This window comes from Glycine soja, chromosome 10 (genome assembly GCF_004193775.1).
Source record: "Glycine soja cultivar W05 chromosome 10, ASM419377v2, whole genome shotgun sequence".
Lineage (NCBI taxonomy): Eukaryota > Viridiplantae > Streptophyta > Magnoliopsida > Fabales > Fabaceae > Glycine > Glycine soja.
The window spans coordinates 41,562,747-41,586,994 of record NC_041011.1 but is presented as its reverse complement, the minus strand read 5'-3'; the positions used below and the strand labels follow the sequence as shown (position 1 = coordinate 41,586,994).

The following is a 24,248-nucleotide window of genomic DNA, read 5'->3' as shown; positions in this document are numbered from 1 at the left end:
GGCCATACGGATTGGCTTATATGAATCCGAAACCAATTCTCTTAGACTCGTTTTTGTTTTGTTTTGTGCCTCTTCCTTTCTTAATTTGAGAACTTTGGTTCCAAAATTATATGTAGTGTTTTTCATTTTCTAGGATTGGGGCGTTAAATTTTTCATTACAACCGATCATGCTAATACATGTAATATGAAGTCGAAATAATTTTGAAACTGGTAGGACTTATTATATTATTTTTCACATATGGTTAGTCATGTCTCTATCTTTCTTGTCATAGATTCTCTATTTTTTTAAAACAAAAACCCTTCATTTTTATCTACTTTCACTCATCCATTTTATTTTTATCCATCATATTACTCTCTTTTCTACCAAATACTTCAGTAAGAAACAAGATTGGTATTGCCCACCAAAATTCTTGGTTTCTCACAGCCAACCACGCCTGGTATGTTAGTTAAGTTAAATTCTATTATGCTTTCATATTTCAATCAATGGGTATTGATATCTTTCTCAAGTAAGATATCTTTCTTAAATAAATCAATAAATTATAAACACGTGTACTTATAATATTCACTTTATTAATAATATAAAGTGAATGTCACTCATTAAGGATGTTAAACTTAAGAATTTTTATATAGATTTATGGTTGAAGTAACTGGCATGACAATTTTTACATAAGTATAGTTTGCTCATATATATATATATATAAGTAACAATATAAAGAATTGCAAAACAATTTTAGGTTCTTAAAGATGATACTATTAAAAAAAAAAAACTAGTTGAAATTCTTAAATGTAACATTGTAAGGTAAAAAACAAGTTAAATAACTCCTCCACAATTACACTTCTCGAGAAATTCTTACACATCAAGATCAAGTTACTATTATTGGCCATTGCCAAATATCTTTATCCAGGTTTCCATTTTGTTGCTTGCAATAATGTACATGGGAATTGGCAGGGCAGTTAAGAATCGAGAGCCGCGTAGAAAGGAGAAACAGAGAATGCCTCTGAAAAATTATGAAAGACAGTGACTAGTGAAATAAGTCGGTAAATACTAACTACAGAATGAAGATAAAAATCCCGTGGCGTGTACTATTTATTTGTCCAACACAGAAATACAATTAAGCAAGTGAAAAATGAGAACTAGGAGCTGCTAGCCTAATACTAGTAACTAATAACCCTTTTTTAGAATAATTACTAATAACCTTGAGTCACTGGTAATGTAATTTATCATGTATGGCTAATGCCAGGCAGTGCCGGCATATTTTAGGTTAAGTGATAAATGGCCGACTACTATATAGATTTGGTTAATTGATTGATTGAATTGAATTGGTTCCTTGAAATATGAATATCCTTTTAAAGCAAGTGCAGCACTGAACACAAACATTTAATAAAAAGTGATATGGAGTAATTAATGAAGACACCAAATCCAAAAGCAAAGGTGGGGGCACTCACACTCACACACACACTAGACTAGAATTATAGTAGTAGAATAGTAGAAAGATCCCCAGCCCGGAGAGACAGTAATAATAAGTAGAGTGAGGGAGCAACGATGCTATCTCTGATCTCTCTGAGTGTGAGAGAGAGAGAGAGACCGTGTTTGTTCATGTGCTTTTGAGTTGTGTGTGTCAGCATTAGATCCAATCTCTCTCTCTCTCTCTCTCCCAATTCAACCCTAACTAGCCCCAAACCCATCGCTCTCTCCCGATTCCCCTCCCTTTCATAATTGATGCACCTCGATCTCCTCACTCACTCGCCAAATTTCCACAATTCTAAAAGCAAAAACATCACTCTCTGCTCCAAATCTTCCTCCGCCATCACTGATTTGAATCCAGCTTCGCCAAGAAAGGTTTTTGGAGCAATAACCGATCCCAATCTTAAAATCGATTTGATTTTTGCTTTTTCCTTTTTCCTTCTTGCGTCTATTACAGTGATGACAGTAGCAGCATAGAGAGAGAGAGAGAGAGAGAACAGATGGAGGATATATCGAAATACGCGCACAGTCCTGCACACGTGGCAGTGGCGAGACGCGACCACGCCGCGCTGCGCCATCTCGTGTCCACCATCCCTCGGCTCGCGAAAGCCGGGGAGGTCAACACCGAAGCCGAATCCCTCGCCGCGGAGCTCAAAGCCGACGAGGTATCAACGGTCATCGACCGGCGCGACGTTCCTGGAAGAGAAACCCCTCTCCACCTTGCGGTGCGCCTCAGGGATGTCGTCTCCGCCGAGATTCTAATGACCGCCGGCGCCGACTGGAGCCTCCAGAACGAGCACGGCTGGAGCGCGCTCCAGGAAGCCGTGTGCACCAGAGAGGAAGCCATCGCCGTCATCATCGCGCGCCACTACCAGCCTCTGGCGTGGGCGAAGTGGTGCCGCAGGCTCCCCCGCATTGTCGCCTCCGCCGCTAGAATCCGTGACTTCTACATGGAGATTTCTTTCCATTTCGAGAGCTCCGTTATTCCCTTCATCGGCCGCATTGCGCCTTCCGACACTTACCGCATTTGGAAGCGCGGCTCTAACCTCCGCGCCGATATGACCCTCGCCGGATTCGACGGCTTCCGCATACAGCGTTCCGATCAAACTTTTCTGTTCCTCGGAGAGGGTTATGCCTCTGAGGATGGGAAGTTGAACCTCCCACCGGGTTCTTTGCTTGCTCTTGCTCATAAGGAGAAGGAAGTTACGAATGCTTTGGAGGGAGCGGGTACGCAGCCTACTGAAGCTGAGGTTAATCATGAGGTTTCTTTGATGTCTCAGACTAATATGTATAGGCCTGGGATTGATGTTACTCAGGCAGAGCTTGTTCCGCATTTGAATTGGCGGCGGCAGGAGAAGACCGAGATTGTGGGGAATTGGAAGGCTAGGGTTTATGACATGCTTCATGTGATGGTGAGTGTGAAGTCCAGGAGGGTGCCCGGGGCAATGACCGATGAGGAGCTTTTTGCTGTGGATGATGGGGAGAGTATGGTGAATGGAGACAACAATGATGATCAGTATGATGATGTGTTGACTGCTGAGGAGAGGATGCAACTGGATTCCGCGCTTCGAATGGGGAATTCTGATGCTATTTGTCAAGATGAGGAGCCTGGAGGAGGGTTTGATGGGCATGAGAATGGTTCCAATGGTGGTGGGGTTAAAGAGAAGAAGGTATGGTTTGGTTGGAACAAGAAAAACATGAAGGGTGGTGACGAGCCTGAGGATTTGAAAACCACGAAGAAGTTTTCGGGTGATCAGCAGAAGCCGCAGCCGCAATCTGAGTTTGTGAAGGAGGATCCCGCGGAAACAAAGAAGGGGAAGGATAAAAACATTAGAAGGAAAAAGAAGAAAGGAGGAATTAATGAGTCTAAGAATGAGAGTGAGTTCAAGAAGGGCTTGAGACCTGTCCTGTGGTTGACACCGGACTTTCCTTTGAAAACAGATGAGCTTCTGCCTCTGCTTGACATCTTAGCAAACAAGGTTAAGGCTATTAGGAGACTCAGAGAACTTTTGACAACTAAACTTCCTCTTGGAACCTTTCCTGTTAAGGTAACCCAAATACCGTCGTAACCTTCAGTGCTTAACTTTTTTTTTTTTTTTTGTTTAATGCGTTGTTGCTTTGCTCTCTATTCTTGTGGTTGCAAATTACAATATTGACATATGTAGCTTTGGAGGACAAAAATGGGAGTTAGTCTAGAGTTGTAGTTTGTCTAAACATGCTTCCTCCTCCTCTTCAAAATTCTTGTTTTTGGATTGGGGGACCGGGTTTTCTTTGATTTTGCATGAGTTACAAATACTTTTTCTGCTATCACAACACAAGTGAGTGCAATACAATTTCTTTGATTTCGAGTTGATGCTTAACTGTCGCTTATAGAGATTGATGAATAAATTGATCGTTCTCTTGAAATATGCTACTATCGTTCCATTGCAGTATTGCCAAATATGTGGCTTGGAGTTCACACCATCAATATTTAAGATGTTTATGGTTTTTAGTTTTTTTTTTTCCTTTGGATATTTGTTCTATAATTGAACACTTGCATTGGGGTTGTGTTAGAAGAACGAGACTTTTCCCACCGGCTTACCCCCAGTATTCTTTAGGCCGATACATGTAGTTGCCCTTCTGTGGATTAATTTGTGAAGATGTATAGTTCTTCATCATTTATGCAGAAGTATCAGAACTATATATTGCAAAGCAAATTACATAATATTGCCTTAAATTTATCAATATTGCACTAGCTTCTATTCTGTTATTCATTTTAGATTTGTCTTCTGGATATGAATACACTAGCACTCCAAGAGTGGAGTCATGTTGGTGTTCTAAATGTAATGGACATAAACACTAAGAACACCACTTTTAAATGCAACTGTTGTATGTACATTACTGAAACCAGCCACCTTGACCTTTTTGAACATTTTAAAGACACTTTTAATCATGTCGAGTATATATTGGATATGTGAAAAATATGTTGGTTAATATTTTATATACAAAACTAACTAATTTATCATATAATTGCACATATCTATTTCGCACTGTACCCTTGTAAAATGACATTGTTTGACTGTTTCTCTGTTGTGGCATACTTTGCATCAATGCATCTTTTTTTATAGGCATCTGGTTATGCACTGCTATGCAGGTAGCTATCCCTATAGTCCCTACCATACGGGTCCTTGTCACTTTTACAAAATTTGAAGATCTTCAGCCAGCAGAGGAGTTTTCAACTCCACCCTCCAGCCCAGCATACTTCCAGGATGCCAAATCCAAGGAATCAGAAGGGTCTACGTCATGGATTTCATGGATGAAAGGAAGTCGTGGTACGCAGTCCAGTGATTCTGATAGTCATAAATTTAAGGATGAAATGGACCCTTTCAGTATACCTTCGGACTACAAATGGGTAGATGCCAATGAGAGGAAACGCCGTATGAAGGCAAAGAGAGCCAAAAGTAAGAAACATAAGAAGCAGACAGTTGCTAAAGGAGGAGATGGAATGCAACTAGGGAGTGACGATGTGGAAGAATACTAATAGCATGTTATCTCTGTAATTGCTGCTTTTGTTAATCGTTGTCAGAGACAAAGTGTAAGAGTCATTGTGCACAGCTGACTTTACTTTTCACATTGGATCATCTAGCCAAGAATTTACTTGAAGCTTTTTGGGCGATCGATTGTTACTCTTTAAGAAAAGGGTGCCACTATGTTTTTCCCCTTTCGCGATGTTGGATTATGAAGACTTTGCGTCATCTGGAAATAATTGTATTGTCATTTGAAGAGAAAGCGAAGAGAAAGATATAGCCTTCATTTACTTGACTTCATTCTGATTTTGCCCAAGATACATTACCTGTATTTGTATGTACATCTGTATCTCTGATTGTTGGTTTTGCATTTTTGTGAGTGGTATTTGTGTTTTCATTGTTCGTTCATGAAGTTTTTGGCTATTCTTTTGAACTGACTTTGGCCTAGCGAAATTTGTTGAAATATGTATCTACATCATTGAATACAAGGAACTTCTTTCTTTTTTCACTTTTAATAGTTTTTTTTTTATACATTTTTCACTTTGATATTAGCTAGGATCTTTGGTGTTTTTTTTTTTTGCAACTAAGTGCATAATCTAAAATTCCTTATAAACATGTTATATTTCCTTATCTAAAGAAATCATTCAGTACCATTTAATCGGTATTTGTCTACTAATAAGCTGGTAACAAAGTGAGACAAAGTTTTTAATGGACAAAATTAAGATGTACGTATAAAATTTTGTAGTCACTAATTCTTTGCTTTTTAAGTTTTTATAGTTATTTTTTTAAATAAAAATATAACATGTACATTATTCTTCATCCACTTTTTTTCTCTTGTATCAATTCTTTGTATTTGAGATGTACAGATAATATACATGTCATATTTTTATTGTAAGAGCAAAAAAAATATCATATACACAAAATGTTCAGATCAAGCCTTTGATAAATTTTCAGTGTAACATGCAATATTTTAAAATCTTGGGAGTTCATGAGTGAGTAAAAAAATGTATTTAATAATTAATATATTTGGTGTTGAATATCTCAGGTATTGGTTATATGGTTATAGAATTTGGAATTTTGGATAGTATACATATTTCTTAATAGTCAGAATATACGTCCATTGTTTATCCCTGCTAGTAAAATTTTGAAGAAGGAAATATTCCATACCCAAAGCTTCGACGAATTGCCTAGGAACTCCACATGAAACAGAACAAGAAAGAACAATGCAAGAAATTACAGACTCTAAAAACAAGGTGCAAGCATTTTGATTGTATCGTCATCACTCTATCAATAAGAGATCGCGTTGTTTTATTTTGTTTTTTGCATATGTACAATAATTATACATACAGAGAATCATATTGCTATGGTAGCCTAGCCACTGATGATTTAATTTACAAACGTGTAACTCTCTACCAAAATCTGTCTTTATTGACACTCAAAAACCCAGCCATTACCTTTCCCCCAGTATTTCTCATTCCATCTATAAGAAAGGACCAGGAAGAACCCAATGCCCCAACGTAAAAATCTGAGTCAGCAGCCATCAAGAAATTAACAAGTGGATAATTTGTGCTGGTCTCCCTTCCCAGACTGGCTTCGTAGGCAGCCATTGACATGTTAATCTTAGCTTGGCGTCTTACCTTTGTATAGTAAAAGTTCCAATGAGAATATTCTCTGGTCTTGTCAATTACATCCTGAATCAAATAAGTCTTATGTCAGTGTATAACAAACTACTACTATCATCTAAAAAGATGACTCCAAATGATTACCAATTAAAAAGCGGTATATATTGAATGTTTTGGTATCTCGGGATCGAGCCCAGTTCGTATGATCGAATTGTAAAGACAATTACCATGCGAACTGAGCATCCCGATGAAAGCTGTGTATGTAACAATCATAGTACCTGCATCTCAGTTGACAGCCAAATGTTATTAAGGTGAGGGAAGTGTCTCCGAGTCCTATCCGCAAGCTGCATGTATTCTTCAAATCCAACTACCTTCATTTCGCATGCTTTGTCTCCCATCCTTACATGCATACATAGAAGAGGCCTAGGGACCCATGGCTTGTGATTGGACCAAACGTATTCATCAATATCATTAGACCTTGCCCTGCCACTACTTTCCTGAGACATAGTAGTAAAGGAAGGTAATTTTCATCAATACAATTTTATTTTTTTTTGAAAAATATACTACTACTACCGTTTTATCCAACAATGAGAGTAGCTTGAGGGGGAAATTAGGTAAATAATAATTTTTCCAATAGTAGGACACTAGGACCTACTTTCTCTCTCTTCTAGATTATATGACTTTTAAGATTTTGACATGTAGTGGGAAATACAATTAATTTATTGAATTTCAAAGAAAAATATTAGGTAATTTTCTAATATATCTTTTATTTTTCTAATTAATGACTCATTTACTCTTCCTTCCTATATACTACTTTCACTAAGTATTTTGATTAAGGATAGTCTTCATAAAAATATTTAATACAACATTGATTTTGTAAAACAACATCTATTTTTGAATAATTTTTTCTTCTCTAAAACGTCATATAATCACAAATGGAGGGAGTATTTGTATTCTTCCCGTGTTTAGATGCAAAGCATGGATAAACTGTACTACTTCCACTCTTTAATTCTTTCATGTCCAGCAAAAAAATAGTGCAAATTTAAGTACAACCTTTGGCCAATCCCCAGCAAGACTTTGAAGGACCATTTCTGCAGCTAATTTTCCAAAGCTAGCATGGCGGGCCTCATTCATTAAATTGCATGTGTATTCAGTTGGGAACCTCATTAAGTAGCGTACTGCCTGAAAACAATATTTATGGCAACTAGATGAAATCATTAACTATTACTAAAATGAGGACTTAGCATATATAACTCCTTTTCTGCAAGTCTAACAGAGTCCGGTACCTGTGCTCTCCACCACCGTATATCCATTTTTCTATGAGAAGCTAACAGAGTCCCATTTATATCAGTAGTAGGTTGCAAATAATTCCACTGAAGACCCCATTTCCTGATATTGACATTGGAAGAATAAAACTCCTACACGTTCAGTTTCTCAGCATGGAAAGAATCATAAATATCAGATTGCAGTTGAGAGGTTGGTTACCTTGGAGTAGGTCCTGCCCATATATGCTTTGTTGTATAATTTTCTTTTGTGGTCACAATTCCCTTACTCCACGCATCTTCACTTTTCATGAGTTCAAATGCATGCCGCCGACATTCCAGGGAGGTTTCAGGAAAGAAGTAACAACTCCAACTAGAACGGGAAGACCCTACATATAAAAAAGGAGTGTACGCTTTCAATATTATCAGAATCACATTGGTTTCTTGTAACAATATTTAATACTATTTTAAGGTTTTTGTTGTGAGCATAAGTTCACATTATACATAGGTTGTTATAACTGAAATAGATAATACAATAAGTAATGGCATGGCTTTTAATTATTTTTTCACAAAAAATATACCTTTGCAACCCCCATGTTCAGCTCTGTTGTAATAGTTAGTGACAAGGACTCTTCCTTCGTTGATTGCAATACCAAGAAGTCCACACATGCCAGCAATCTGAGCCCCAATACCAAATCCAGGTAATCTCTCCCAGTCAGTGACAAGGAACTTGACATCCGGGCTACTACAGTTTAAAGGATGCTGATGGATCCATATGTCACGCTGCACTTTTCTAGTCAAGGGATAGTTTTCTTCATCGGACCCTGCAATCTGCAAATGCTTCTATGTGAATAAACTTCACAACATTCCATCTAATTCTTTAATCATGAACATTGTAAATGTCATTTTTATGTTCTAAAGAAGTTCACAAATCCTCCTTAAGAAGAACCTATATGCTGTTTTTCTGTAAAAATTCTAAATGTTGAAATCATGCATTAAAGAAAAAAGATTGAACTGGACAATATTTAATTAGTGAGGAAAATACTAACCATACTTAGCTCTGCTTGGAAAAAGAAATGTGTTTTAAGAAACAAAAAAGCTACATAAACAACATTTGGTTATGAAATGATGATTGTTATGGAAACAAATGCCATTTCACTAGTATATTTGGAGGCAACAACAGACCAAATATTGATACCAACAATTTGTAGGTGAAATATTTTATGGTGAATCCAAAACACTAGAGAGATAGTTAAGAACACACCCATGGTGGATAAGCCCCCTCAGAGACTGCATCATGCCTAAGATTTTGCATTTGCTCATTGATTGCAGCGACAGGGAATGTCTGCAAAGATCCCTTCCAAGTTGTCCATGGTGGGAAAACCTCATTTCCTTTACGCTTATCAAAATAGTCATATAGCTGTGTTTTCACCTTGCAGTTTTCCAAATGTGGGGCATGAGGCAAACTGGACCCACTAATTCCATGTTTCTGCAAGTGCTCTTTACCGCCACTTGTAGGTTCATTCAACACAGCACTCCATGCTGAATAAAGCAATGAGACTCTCTCATCGTTATTTTGCTCTCTGCTGCTCTTAGAATCCTCTAATCTCTCAGTTTCCTTAAGCTTAAACTGGCAGTCCGAACGTGTAACCTTGTCTAAGTAAACAAAGAAAACACATTCAACTGTTAATTACATTCAATCTTTTCATCATAATCAATCGGATTAATCACAGTATTACTCCATCATTAGGATCAGTTCTACGTGTCTTGTTGTGCAATAAATAGTTATTGTAGTCAAGAGAGGGTATAGCTCAAGTTGAACAAAGCACACGAGTTATTGTAAACTCCTTGACATTGTTTTTGAGCGGATAAAAATTAATAATTATTATAAGCATGTCATAATTGTAATGCTGATTAGGCAAAACAATGTATATACTATATACTCTCTGGAATATGCAGTCCAAAGTCAAAAAGAATGGTTATTAGAGTATGCTTAACGTAAAGCCAGCAATTACTAATTAAAGTATCCTTTAAAAGTTGCTTCATGACCAAGCCTAACAAGTTCTATCAAGTTCGCTTCGCAGATAAACGTCCTTGAATACATCAAACTTTTAAAAAAGTTGGAACTCATAATAAACCCGGTTCTTTTTCTTCAAGAAAAGAAGAAAAATAAAATAAAAACACGAAGAAGAAAAGGAGAAATAAAATTGGTTCCCCCACTTATTAAGATTTTAAAATTAAATACAGTAATTCTGTATAACCCAGTTTCAAAGTTTCTTTCTTGAATTAGCTAAGTTCTATCAAAGAAGTAAAAGTCATATGAAAACAGAGGAAGATGCACACTGCATCCACAACCTCATTACCATAAAACAAAATATAAAAAATAAAAGAATAAACAAGAAATGGTTCAAACAAAGGAGAAAGAAATTGACTCACTGATATCATTAGGAAAAGTAGAATTCCCTGATGAATTACTAGCCATCGACATGGTTGAAAACAAAATGGGACTAAACTGAAAGGAGCCAAAGGAAGTGAGAGCAGCCATGAACAGAGAGGTGAGGCATACACCGCAGAGAAATCCCACCACACAAATTTGACAAGGAAACGAGTTTCCCATTTGCAAGGCTTTCTGGGAAACCACTCTCTCAAAAGACTTATGATTCAGTGGCTCCATTTCACTTTTTTTCCCCTCACAACGATTCTTTCTTTCTTTCTTTCTTTATTCAAAAAGCTTCCCCCACAGACCCTTTTCCTCATCTACTGTACTTCTTCTAACAAGTAACAACACTGACTCGTGACTGATCCACACTTAGCTTCTTCTTCTTCTACTTGTGACTCCTTCAACCACACTACAACCACTCCAAGGAAATAGAAATAAAGAAACTCAGAAAATCACACAATTATTTGCACCTGTCTCCTTAAACACCTTTGTGGGACCACCCTTGTCATCCCTTGCAACTGTAAAATTAATGCAAAGTTTCCATCAGAATTTATCAAGGCCACTCTCAAACAGAAATAATAAAATATAAAAAGAAATCTACATATCATCATAGATACTTCAGCAGCCAGAATAGCGTCATAATAAAAAGTTACAGAAAATGTAATTCACGTATTTTTTGTATATACAATACAATCATCGTATAACAAAAATATTAATAATACTATGAACAGTAGAGAGAAAGTGATGGGTTAATAAATTTAAGTTGAAAGAAGAAGAAGAAGGTCTAACCTAACCCAACCGAATTATTAGAAGCTAATGACAAAAATGTAAATTTGGAAAACTGTTTCGAAAACAATTAAGGCTTTGTGAGTTATGAAAAGACATGCAAATGCAAGGTGGAGAGGAGATAAACACACACATGTGATGTAATGAAAACGACAAAAGTTCGAATCGGGGGATGAAGAAGATAAGAATAAGTGGCAACAGCTTTACCAGAACCACTCAGAAACAGTGACACGGATTTTTATCTGAAGTAAACACCGCGCGTGTATAAATATCTGTTGTTATATAAAGTTAGTTTGATGAATAAGAAATAATGAAAGAAAAGAAAAGGATGAGTGGATTCGATCTTTTTTGTTAATAAAAATTAAGAAACTAACATTTAATTAACGTTTATAGATAAAAAAAAAACATTATAATATATTACTAGTTGAAATTTAGAAGTGATAAAAATAGAATTGAAAAGGGTGAAAAGAATAGGACATTTGTCCTGGCCAAAGCAAATGGAGGAGAAAGCCTTGGGAAGGTGAAGATCAGGAACAGAACAAAACATGTATATACGAATGAAATGAAGGTTAGGTTGAGAATCGTGAAGTGTTGGTGTTGGGGGAGGTTACCAATGGAGAAGAGGATCACATTCTGGTATAGTTGCCACATATATTCTTCATTTCATTCTTCTTCCCTATTATCTGTGGTCCCCTCTTCTAATGTTTATCTATCTGTCATTTATTAACCCAAAAACCTTGGGTCAGTAGGTTTTTTATTCCAAGTAGAATTTTTCAATTTACATTACCGAAAAGAAAGGAATCAGTGCACTTGTCATGACTTGTGAAATGTGGTCATGGAGGTGAAAAGAACACGCCACGAGAAAGAGAAACTTTCCATGTAATGCTTTTACTATACCAGTGAACAGACAAATGAGGTATAATTAGGTTGGAGAAACCTTGTTACTGGTACTAGCATTCCATGCATCTACTTTAATTCGCCAACAAAAAGTGTCATTTTCTTATTTATTGATTTTTTTGTAGAATTATTTTTCAATTGTTAGATGGGATTATAACATGACTTTAAGTTAATTTGTCGCAAATTTTATATTATAATGCATGTTATGTTACATAAATAAAATATTGAATACTAATAATAACCGATCTAAAAAAATTTACGTTGTTAGAATAATATTTATATACATAAATTTGTTAAAATAGTTTTTTTAAGACTTAAGTCAGTTAAGTTCCACTTTAATTATTTCTATACATCAAATAAATCAGCATTGGGATACTTTGGTGCAAAAAAAACACATTTTAATATACACTTTTAAAAAAATTAATATTAGGTAAGTTTACCAAATAAAAAATAAATTTAATTTTTTTAGAAATCAGATATATCTTCTAATTGAGGCATATAGAACTCAACATCATTAGTTAAGTTAAAATAACCTCATGCTCAATGACATACCTATTCTTATGTAAAGATAGATAAATATACCTCTTTATTTTAATAAAATCTAATATATTTATCTTAAAATTTTATATTTTATATCCCTAATTTTATGTGTTTGAACCTTACATATTCTCATGTGATGATAAATAAATGCACCTCTTTATTTTAATAAAATCACAAGTATTTATCTTAAATTTTTATATTTTAATGCACCTCTTTATTTTAATAAAATCACAAGTATTTATCTTAAATTTTTATATTTTATATTTCTTATTTTTATGTGTTTGAACTCATTATACCTCATTTTTCATTTTTATGTTAATGTTTTTTTTATAAAAAAAATAGATTGTCCCAATGACCTCGAGTCCTAGTCCGACTTTACTCACCAATTGTTCCACGTGGTTCGTGGTTTAAATTCGACAATTTTATAAGAATTTATAAATTTAGTTTCATTTAATAACAAAAAATATAAAATACAAGGGATTTATTTAGTGATAAAGTCTTTTTATATAAAAGTGAGAAAAATAAATAATGATAGTTAATATTATCATGAAGGATAAAGATTAAAACATAATATTATGTGAGTCTTTATTTTTTAAAAATTACATAATTTTTTAAGTAATTGTATGACATTAAATTTTGATAATGTTTTTATCATAATTTTAACTATTTGTATATAGTTGTATAATTCATATTTATTCCTCTCACTCTAAGAATTACTAGTCATCTCACTAGTTACCATAAATTTAATTTAGAAATAAAAACAAAAAAAAAAAGAAAAAAAGAGTAATTTGAGATAATTAAGATATTTATCTATTTACTAACTGCATATGCAATGAGTGAATGCAAATCCAAAGAAAGAAAATAAAATGTTAAAAAAGTCTGATTCAAATATGGTACTCTCTAAATTGTGTATTTTCATTTATAGTATTATAATATATTATAAAATTAGATATACCTAAGTTTAGAGAAACTGAGAAAAAATTACAGGTAATTTTATTAAAATATTTTTCTGTCAAGAGAAAAAAAAATTTAAGCAAAAAGTAACCTGAAAAAGACTTGCTCCGCCAAACGAGCCGTTAGCAACAATAAAAAAGGCATGACATGTGACATGTCAATGTTAATCACATTCGCAATCGCTTTGAGGGAGCAACTCTTATCAAATAAATTGGCAGCATATTAGACACCTGGCGCAATGATAAAAAGATTGTCAAATGAGAGGGTTGCGGTGTATCCAAACAATTTGTAGAAGGATATGGGGAATGGAGCTGCCGAGTTGTTGTAATTTATTGCTGAATCCGTGGATAAGCTCATTATGAACTTAATTCAACGCACTTTTTCTTGATTTCCTCACACATTAATCTTTTGTTATAAAATCCATTTTAAAAAATTATTTATATTTTTGATAAATAATTACTTTTATTTGTGAACCTGATTGACAAATACATTCCTATAAGATAATAAAAAATTTAGTTTTTGAAAGTATAAAAAATATAATAAATATATCTAACGGTTAACTTCCGTCTATCACTGTTAATAAAATAACATACATGGCAGAAAGAGACAAATTTGTTAATGAAATGATTGCTAACATGATCATCTTTAATTGTCAGCATATGAACATATTTGTTGTAAGCTCTCTCTACAAATCCTTCTTCCATGGTTGTCCACTCTTGTTCTCCCTTCTCAAGGATCACCATCAACCCAGCCATCGGCCATCACTGGTATTGCCACCCGCCACTGTTTGCCCCATTGCTAGCCGTCACCACCATTTTCCTTCAACTCTAAAACCTCACGTCTCACCAAGTCTCTCTCTCACTCGCGACCCTCAAACCCAACTTGTGTATTGTAGGTGAAGAGAAGGAAAGGATGAAAACAAAGAGAATGGGGCATAATTGTTATATAACATTATATTGATTTTTCGTCTTCCCACTCTTTGGGGGATATGAATAGGGTAAATTGTCGCTTTATGTTTCGCTGACAAATGTTTCCTGAAAGATAAAAATACAAAATTTAGTTTACAAAAGTGTAAAAAATGAGACAAATATATCTGATCGTTAACTTTGGTTCGTCACCTTCAATAAAATAGTTAATATTCGAAGAAGTGAAATATATGATATATTTATCTTTTATTTATAATAGATTGTGACTAATTATAATTTGGAAAATTTTGTAATGATTGATACATCATTACAATGTTTATTTTGGATAATTGTTATTGTGATAGAAAAATTATGATTGATAATCAATATTATCGTTATTATCATGTTTGTTTTAAATTATGTTTGTCAATATATTTTTTTAAGTGATTATTGTAATGTTATGCGTGTAACGATAAAAAATGACGAAAATTTATCCTAAAATTATATTTTACCCTTAAATGAAATAAAATTTGGGGTCTTAGTCCATAGAAACATATTAATATTTAAGTCAAATAAAAAATTATTGATATTTTCATCCAATAATAGTAATTTATTGACATTTTTCTCCAATAAAAAATTATTGACATTTTTGTTCAATCTAGTCAGCATGATCATGTTGGTAATCATTTCAGTGACAAATTTTGTAATAGACGAAAGTTAATGGTCGAATATATTTGTCGAACTTTTTACACGTTTGAGAATTAAATTTTATATTTTCATCTTTTAGAGACTCATTTGTCCAAGATTACACATTCACGAACAAAAGTGACTATTTACCCTTATTTGTTTATAAGATTATTTTTTAATTTTTAAATACATTAATTATTTTTTTTACATATTTTAATTTTTTTCCTAAATATTAATGATGAACAATTAAGTAGATAAAAAGATAGAAAAAATAATTTTAGAATAATAGCACACATAATTAACATATTCAATATGATTAATTAAATTAACTATTTTTTATGAGATATAAATTATCTAAAAATATCTTATAATTAAAATTAAGTACAAATAATTGATGACATGTTGAAATTAAATCTTAGTAAGTTTTTTAAAGCATTCGTAAGTTTTTTTTAGTAGTAATGTGTTTGTTTCAAGAGAATAAAAGTTTATTACTACGTATCCATGATTGTTATAGGTTTTGAAAATTTATTTTTGGATATTGTTGATTTGTAGGAAAATAATAACTTCCATTTTTATCATTTTTCTACACTTGTATTTCCATGAGGAAAGAGAAATATTTCCATTGGAATAAAGGAAATTATATATTTGCTAAAATATCAACTAAAAAATCTTAAAATAATGATGTAGTTTTCTAATGCATTCATATTGTTTTTTTTTAATACATAATTTTTTTAGAAGTCATATAAATCCAACTAATGATTTTGATAATTCGGGTATTAATAATTGTTTTCGTACGCAAGAAGATTTACATTTATCCTGTGTATGGAGCAATTTAGCAGGAAAATTCATTTTTTCAAAGAATTTAAAATGATTCATGATAAAATAACTTGTTTGGATAAAGTATTTGAAAGAAGATTTAATTTCTGATATTTTTATGAATCATTTTGATTGACTAAAATAGTGAGATTTTAAATTCTCTAAAATAATATATAATTTGAAATTCTTTTTTTGGAGATGCTTACTTTAACTCACGTTCTTGCTCACGACTCTTCTTTGCTCAACACTCACAACTACGGATGACCAAAGTTTTTATGGTCGATATCGACATAAGTTGTTTTTCATTGACATTGACCGAGATTTTTTGGGTAATAATTTTTTTGTATGATGTCAATCAAAGCTATTTTTGTCGATATCGACTAAGATTTTTTTTTAGATAATATTGGTTAGGGTTATTTTCTCACTGATGTCACTCTTGGAAAATTTTTGCTAATATCAGCCAAGGATTTTTTTGGCCTTTGTCATCCAGATTTTTTCAGTTGATGTTGATCAATAATTTTTTTTTTTGCCAATGTTAGCTAGATTTTTGCTACTGACATAAATCATAATTAACTTTTGAGTAAACACCTGTTACGATTTTTCAACGTCACGTCAGCTAGGTTTTTTTAGCCAACATCAACCATAGCTATTTTTAGCCAATATCGGTTAAGGTTATTTTTTAGCCGATGTTAGCTAGGATGTTTTGGCTGATGTAATTTTCTTAGCCAACGTCGATTAGAATTTTTTTTGCTGACATCGACTAAGGTTTTTTGGTTGGCTGATCAACCAGAGTTATTTCTTAACCACATTAGTTAGGTTTTTTGGTTGATGTTGACTAAGGTTTTTTCTGCTAACATTAGCTAGGTATTTTTTATCAACATTGAACATGACTATTTTTAGTCGACATCAACTAGGTTCTTACAGTCGACATCCACTAAGGTTTTTTCAATCGACATCGATCAAAGCTATTTTTTAGCCAACATTAGCCAAGGTTATTTTATATCCGATAAGTAGGGTTTTTTATCCGACATTGATTAGGGCTATTTTTTTAGCCAACTTCGACTACAGATTTTTCGACCAATGTTGACCAATGATGTTTTTTGGTCGACATCTTGGTCAATGTCGTTCGAAAAGACCCTAGTCGACGTTGGTAAAAAAAAATCTAGTCAATATCGCCTAAAAAATAGTCTCAACCAAATGTTAACCAAAAAATAACATTGGTTGATTTACAAATATCACTGGTTGTATTTATAAAATTATCAATATTTTATATTTATAAATTATTAAAAAATGAAAATATTTTTTTATTAATATTTCAAAATTAGATTGTGTTTATTTTTTATAAAGTTTAATATTAAAATTTCATCAATTTAAAATATAAAATTGAAATTTTACATTTAGAGGAAATTAAATTACCCTATTCAAACAAAGAATTTAAAATGAAAAAAATTTAAATTGATTTATCCAAACAAAACATTTAAAAAATGAAAAAAATTAAAATCAAAACAATTCAATTACGGATTTTTCAAGTAATCGCATACAAATTCACCTTCTCCTTAATTTGTTTCCCTAACTAAGTATTTGCAGGAAAGAAATCGTCTATATGACCAGCATTCGCTGCTCCAGCAAGCATATTAAGATACTTGAAAACTTGTACTGCTGACCTTCAGCAGGTACGTGGTACCTGAAAACAAACTGCGAACAAAGAATGCCAAAGTGCCACCAACTAGCTACTCCGTCTGTGTGGCTTGTATCTCCTTGAGTGCGTTTAATCTAGTTCCTGCCAAATAAATTAAGTAATAAGCAGAATCTTCTATAGCACGTAAATAAATTTCTAAAGATAGATCCAAAGAAATCGTAAACTGCTTCACACGCACATGACATCAGAGAGAAAATTTAAGGAGACTCATAGTTTATTCTAGGAAGGCTATCATAGAACATTAGTTTTTGATACTTTGCGGAGAATTTTTATTTTTTAACATCCCTGTGTCACTTAGAAGTGTAATTATGTGAACATGTTAGTGATACATCCACACTCCATTAATCAATTAGGGACGAAAAATAAGATTCATCGTTTCTCCAAAGAATGAATAAAATACATTAAATTAATTTGATGAGAATGAAATTTATTAAATAATAAAAAATTAGAGGCACAAAATGAAATGTAATAAATCAAAGTAACAACTCAACTCTTACATTGGTTTTGCTAACCATTGCCACTACTAAGGAAAGGAGTTAGAAAATTAAAGAAAATATATTTTATGGAAAAGCATAATATTTAATGTTACAGTTCATGTTTAATGTGATTTCTAATAACTTTTTATTTATTAATTTCTTAACTAATATCCTTAATTAAACCAATGGTTAACAAAAACACTTTTATGTTAGTCCAAATAACCTAATATCATTTTAAACAGGCACAACCTAATATTTTATTATTAGTTAAATTTATTAGAAATTATAAATCATGGTTAAGGGCTCACTAAATAAAGAATGAAACCAACACAATTTATGAATTTAAAGAAATTTTAGCTAACAATAATGTGTTAAAAGATATGTTATTAATATTTCTCTTTCTATTATTATTAATTTAACATATTTTTAACATAAAACATTTTTTAAATAAATATGGAAATTATTAGAAAGAAGAATGGAAAAACTAGGATGATAAAAAAACACTACAATAAATTTAGCAAGTTGATTACTAATATAAGAATTGAACAAAGTTTTACGTTGGGTATCAACTACCAAACACAACCGAGCTGATCACCCTTTATTCAGGAATCGGCAATATATATATTTGGAGATTGCACATACAAGTTTTTATTCATCATGCAAGTTTGATCGAGAATAAGGCAGTTGACATTTGAAATTGAATTAGAGCTAGATGCCTAGATCCAAAAATTAAAATGGATCAGGTGAAACTTTTAATCTACCATTCATGCAATTCTTAAACCATATAGACAACCACTTCAGGGAACAAAATAACAACGAGAAAATGCAATAAATAAAGCACATAAAGAATAAGGTTAAATTCTGACATGAGATAGCACGACTAAGACCAAGTTATCTGACTGACCTTTTTGTTTCTTATCACGGCAGAAGGGACTTCCACAACAACAATTAAATGCTTTAATGGGGTGCTCATGATCATCGAAGTCAATACCATAGTCCTGCAAATAATTTCTGGTGTCTTCAGGAAACTCAAACGACTCATAAACATTAGATGAGTGCATGCAAAGCCAAACTTTTTTTTTTTGTGTGCATCAAGTATAGGATTACAACACTGGTATCTAAGATGCCTATAAGATATTATTCCTAGAAAATTGCAAGCATTGCTTGTATGTCCAACGTGAAGCGAGACTTTTAAATTTATTAGGTTTAAATAAATCTTGTAAGGATTAAAAAATAAAATAAATATATTTTATAAAAACTAAAAATAAAAAAATAATTTTATAAGGATTAAAAAAAATACTAAATTACAGAAATTAAAAAGATAGTTAAATCAATTTATGATGAATAATTCTTTTAAAAAAAACTACTAGAAAACCATTTTTGTATTGTTACACAAACACAACCAAAAGCATTCTTTACTAGTCAGTTCTCTTGTTACCAATTTAAAGCAATCATTTAGAAGTAATATGCAAATAAAGTATAAGCTTAAATGTGTTTAAAGTCCTAATAAATGAACCAAATTTTATTAGGCACTCAATAACAAAAAAATCTAAAAATATATTAGAGATCCAAAATAAAATTGTCATTTACCAGACAATTTCACATATTTAAGCCTAAAATATTTAAGAAAAGTGTGTTCAATTGTTTCAGTCTGCTTACCCATGTAAATTCCTCGTATGCATTCACGTTTCTGTTTGTGAATAGAGCAAGCTGCAAATAAGGATCGAAACAAACAATAAATATATGACCAAAAGTTAATTTTCATTGTTTTCCAACAATAATAAAATGAATGTAGAATCTAACACGTTTATACATGATAATAGTGACGATCAGGCGTCTCTACTTCAACTGGAATGTCTATCAGATTTGCGTCCGAGCATCTGGAAACAAGAAACACAGAAACCATACTAGAAATCAATAGATGAAAAGGACGGAAAATAAAATATGATACAAGTCATGAACTCGGGGGTACTCTTGTATGACGACAAAATAAAAAGAAAACAGAAAAAAAAAATGTTGTTCCATGATGGCCATTGACAATTGACATAGATGGAAGTATGGAACAACAAAAATCCAGCACACTGACAAACACATAAAAACAATTCTGTAGTTCTCCGATCATAGTCTCTTTCATTGTGTATTGAGTTTGACATTAATTATCAATAAAATCAGTAAATATTTTATACTGATTGGAAAAAGAAATACCACCATAATGCTTTATGGTAAATCATGTCTATTGACAAACTTTTACATGTCTTAAATCAGCCTAGTCCATGGTAATTGGACTAGCCCAAATTTTGGCCGGAACTGACAATTTCAGCCAAATAGTAATTGGGCTGGCTCGGTTACATCGTGCATAAAAAATATGGTTGCTGAATTTTGAAACAGCACCTATGATTGATAAACCTTGCAACATTTCCATTATACGTTGCATCTAAGCATAGTGCCTCCTCATCCTTTAACACCCCTTCCGAGCCCCAATCTGCATCAAGGGTTACAGGATATGTATGTCTGTCATTGCCGCTTTTCTGCATAATCCTTTCATATAATTCTGTATTGGTTAATATTTCCCCTGCATATTCACATACAAAACATCCCTTAGGCAAATCTTCTAGTGTTCTGACGCCCCATCCCTTTCCTTCTTGAGTCAAAAACACCTGAAGAATAAACAACAAGACTTGTCATATATCAAATACAAGAAATGTAGCAACAACAATGGCTGCTACAGCTACCTATAAAAAAAACAAATGTTAATAAAGACGTTGACTTGCATCGGTAAACATATTGCAATTTTCACTAATCATAACTACATATAATAGACACAATAAAATAAATTGAAAGATTGTCCATATAATACTTTACCTGCAATTTACATCTTAAACCCCGTTGCACTACCCGATTTCCACACTGCATGTCACAACCACATTTCCTCCAGCATTCCTTGATAAACTTCCTAACCAGATGTCCCTTGCATGGTTCGGGAACGATGTCATTCCTAGACCTCTCCAATGGACATTCTTGGCAATACACAAAATGATGATCTAGAGGTTCCAATTTCATAGACATGCAAGCTTTTAAAAAATCATCTTTCAACAAGCCTCGTGGAGTGTAAGCAAACTCTCCACCTGTTTCTTGAGAACATGCACAAGGAAGTGATAAGGAAAGACAGTCGCCAGCACAATCAGCACAGCAACCCTCATCCGCAATACGAGCAAGTGAAATATTTACATTAGCATCTTGATATATTACATTATAGGGTATGTAATTAAACTGTGGCACGTCCTCACTTCCAGTTTCATCTAACAATGATATTTTAACATTCTCTGAACCTTTTGTTATGTCATCAAGAAAGTGAAAGGAATTCTTGTCATCTTCAGTAACAGTTTGCAGTGGCAGACATGTCACATTGCGTGAATTAGCAAACTTGGAAGTTGACCCGTTTGGACTTAAACTCAAGCCCAGCTTCAAGTAACTTCCACATAAATCATCTAATAGCTTCACCATAGATGATTGAGGCTCGACTATCATGTGAGCCTTCAGGTATTTCTCCTCAATGGATTTCATGACAGCATCTAAATCAGGAATACGGAAGTTTGGTTGTCCCAAAGCAACTTCACAGTTTAAAGAAATTTTAATTTCTCCCAAAGGTGAAGAGGCAATGTCAATATTACCCTTCTGAGTTCTTTTGCTATTATTGCATGCTGAGGTAGCATCTTCCTTGTGCACATTCTGATACAGAGCTGATAGAGATTTGGCACGACAATTTCCATTTGAAGCATTAGATGAGACTATAGAATATCGGCAAGAAATTCACTAAACAGCAGTTATATATCAAAAAACCTCTAAACCAATGTTCAAGTGTAGAGCAGCATATGCTTTTCTGACGCAGTGGAGCAAATGTGAAGAAAATAAAGAGGCAATTGTAAATTGGTAGATATAATCTAGTTATGGTGTACAAGACATCTATAACAGCTCCTTTTTCAGACAAATATGAGAAGCATTGATAATACAAATCAATAGTTTTCAGGATCTCCACTCTTACCTTTTATACAGAGGAAAAATAAAAGAAAGAAGGGAGACCTTTTAGGAATCAAATTGAAAGAAGGTAGATCATGAATTCATGATTGATGCAAAAACAAACAAATACAAAATAGGGGGGCGGGCTGTAATTAGAAAGGCTTTTTTAATTACCATTGTAACTCGTTGAAACAGGTCCAAGATGCAACTTAAGTTTCTCAGTTCTTGGTGTCATCAGCTCCTTCTGATGATGATCACTTGATATATTTTCCCTCTGGATACGAGGATTGCTTGTTTCAACAATTGGATCTTCACAATGCCCTGCAGCTGATGCCTTCCCACGATGCAATTTTCTATCTCTAGCAGCCATGCAAGGTAAAGTTGAGATCCCGTCTACCTTACTCGACACTGTTTGCAATGCTTGTGAACTGGTTGTGGGCTCCATATGTCCAATGGAGGTTTGAGAAGGTTTAATGATTTTCTGTTTAAAAACGTTGGGAGGTATTTCCGTGTCTTCTATAGACAACCCTTCACTTGAGTTGTCAGTTGCTGAAGCTTGGATATCTCCATCTACCAAGTGCAGTTTATGTTTTGGCTTTCTCCCATCAAGATAACTGATTGGAGCCTTTCTCTTACCTTCTGTTTGCTATTATAAAAAATATTACAAGGTTTCACCAAAATATACACAAATAGAAACAAAAATCAAATCCAAAGAAGCTGATCAATGTACATTCAAATGAACCAATCACAAATACTGATAACACAATATCAGTAACACACTCACTTCACATGTAAATTCTCATCTACCCTATAGGAAGATAAGCACATAAGAAATAACAGAACAACAAATAAAAAACTTACAATTTAAAGGACAATTGATCAAATCAATGTTTAAATATATAAATAAGCACAAGATGGACAAACCTTATCTTCCTTTAACTCAAAGTATGCATCTATAAGAGTACGATAGTTGTCTTCTTCAATAAGTTCCCAGTTTCTATCATACAATTGTAACAAATTTTTCAACACCGGTTTCACCTCTTCATCAGAAATTCCCAAGGACCTCATAGCATTATAAGCCTTGATGACTCTTGGATGAGGAGCCATGATATTCCAAAAGTAATTGTCTTGCAATTGAACACTAATGTAGAAGCCAATTGAATGCCAAGACTTTGTGCCCCTCCAAACGGCCTTTTACCAAAACTCGCAATCAAATTGAACTTTATATGCCCACGCAATTAACCTTTTTCCCTGCATATAACAAAATAGAATCACAGTACAACACCTTAGAGAAGTTCAATGCATCGAGTAGAAAGTTATCTTAGAAAAAAATAACGCAAATATAGGTATATAACCATTACACTTGAAGGGAACTCTACAAGCATAAAAATAGAGGGAAACATCAATGAACAAGAATTAGGGACTAACGCAAGATCCAGGCGACATCTTCCTCAATATTCCATATATATGATATTACTCATAAAGCAAATTAAAGTTTTTATTCCAGTGAGTCCAATATTTTAATGATAAATTTTGCTTTATGATGATTAAATGTTAATATAATAAAATGCATAGGAAATAGAAATAGCAACAGTCAGAGAACATAGGAAGCATTTTTCTCCTACATGGCTGCCATGCCCAAATATCCAGTATTTTTTTTATTCGTGAGAATCAAAGACAGCGTCAAGGAAATTTATAATAACACATGCATCCACTCAACCAACTGAGATAAACTCCCTTTATAAATAAATATCAAGTATAGATACAGTATAATTGATCTTGGCATTAAATCCTTTGCAAACTGTTTTCCCTACATTTATGTTTTGTAAAATAAAATTTTAGGGCAAGAGGACTTGTCCCAATTTAATGTTAGGGCAAGTCGTAGCCAGCAACCTTCCAAAGAATATCCAGCCAGCAGCTGAAAATAAAACCCTACTTCTTTTTGTATTATCGGACCCGACCCATTAAGTTTTCACAGCAGTGTATCTCTCTCCATCGAGGAGGTTCACCTCCTTTGTAACCAAAATTTCCTACTAAACCGTAAATTCCAATGTCTGCAGCAACATTTTTATCCTCAAAAGAAACCAAAAAAAACCCGCACAATGCATACAACTAGTAAGTAGTAACCAAAATAATTGTACAAAAATGGACAAATGAATTTGATTGAAAAAAATCC

At 33.3% G+C, this 24,248-nt stretch overlaps 4 protein-coding genes across 7 annotated transcripts; 1 reads left to right on the top strand and 3 right to left on the bottom strand.

The window, feature by feature from the left end:
* The first annotated feature begins 1,396 nt into the window (after window positions 1-1,396).
* LOC114370007 (ankyrin repeat domain-containing protein 13C-B-like) lies at window positions 1,397-5,486 on the top strand. Its single transcript, XM_028327292.1, has 2 exons — window positions 1,397-3,513; window positions 4,599-5,486. The coding sequence occupies exons 1-2, from the start codon at window positions 1,966-1,968 to the stop codon at window positions 4,983-4,985; spliced, it is 1,935 nt and encodes a 644-aa protein (XP_028183093.1). The 5' UTR covers window positions 1,397-1,965; the 3' UTR covers window positions 4,986-5,486.
* Window positions 5,487-6,209: 723 nt separating this feature from the next.
* Window positions 6,210-11,686, bottom strand: LOC114371903. Of its 4 annotated transcripts, none has more exons than XM_028329221.1 (9): window positions 11,559-11,686; window positions 10,292-10,813; window positions 9,120-9,511; window positions 8,437-8,686; window positions 8,079-8,244; window positions 7,880-7,982; window positions 7,647-7,775; window positions 6,872-7,090; window positions 6,210-6,662 (listed from the first exon to the last, which is right to left on the bottom strand). In XM_028329221.1, exons 2-9 carry the CDS (start codon window positions 10,527-10,529, stop codon window positions 6,381-6,383), a joined length of 1,779 nt encoding a protein of 592 aa, XP_028185022.1. In that variant the 5' UTR covers window positions 10,530-10,813; window positions 11,559-11,686; the 3' UTR covers window positions 6,210-6,380. The 4 variants fall into 4 exon arrangements, with proteins under 4 accessions (XP_028185022.1, XP_028185019.1, XP_028185021.1 ...); XM_028329218.1 differs by lacking the exon at window positions 11,559-11,686 and adding an exon at window positions 11,085-11,478; XM_028329220.1 differs by lacking the exon at window positions 11,559-11,686 and adding an exon at window positions 11,289-11,478.
* Window positions 11,687-17,404: 5,718 nt separating this feature from the next.
* Window positions 17,405-20,035, bottom strand: LOC114371056 (histone-lysine N-methyltransferase SUVR4-like). The gene is made up of 4 exons (XM_028328461.1): window positions 19,869-20,035; window positions 19,715-19,765; window positions 18,960-19,053; window positions 17,405-17,660 (listed from the first exon to the last, which is right to left on the bottom strand). The coding sequence occupies exons 1-4, from the start codon at window positions 19,959-19,961 to the stop codon at window positions 17,611-17,613; spliced, it is 288 nt and encodes a 95-aa protein (XP_028184262.1). The 5' UTR covers window positions 19,962-20,035; the 3' UTR covers window positions 17,405-17,610.
* On the bottom strand, window positions 20,028-22,833 carry LOC114371054 (histone-lysine N-methyltransferase SUVR4-like). Its single transcript, XM_028328460.1, has 2 exons — window positions 20,918-22,833; window positions 20,028-20,712 (listed from the first exon to the last, which is right to left on the bottom strand). Exons 1-2 carry the CDS (start codon window positions 21,617-21,619, stop codon window positions 20,401-20,403), a joined length of 1,014 nt encoding a protein of 337 aa, XP_028184261.1. The 5' UTR covers window positions 21,620-22,833; the 3' UTR covers window positions 20,028-20,400.
* Window positions 22,834-24,248: the final 1,415 nt, after the last annotated feature.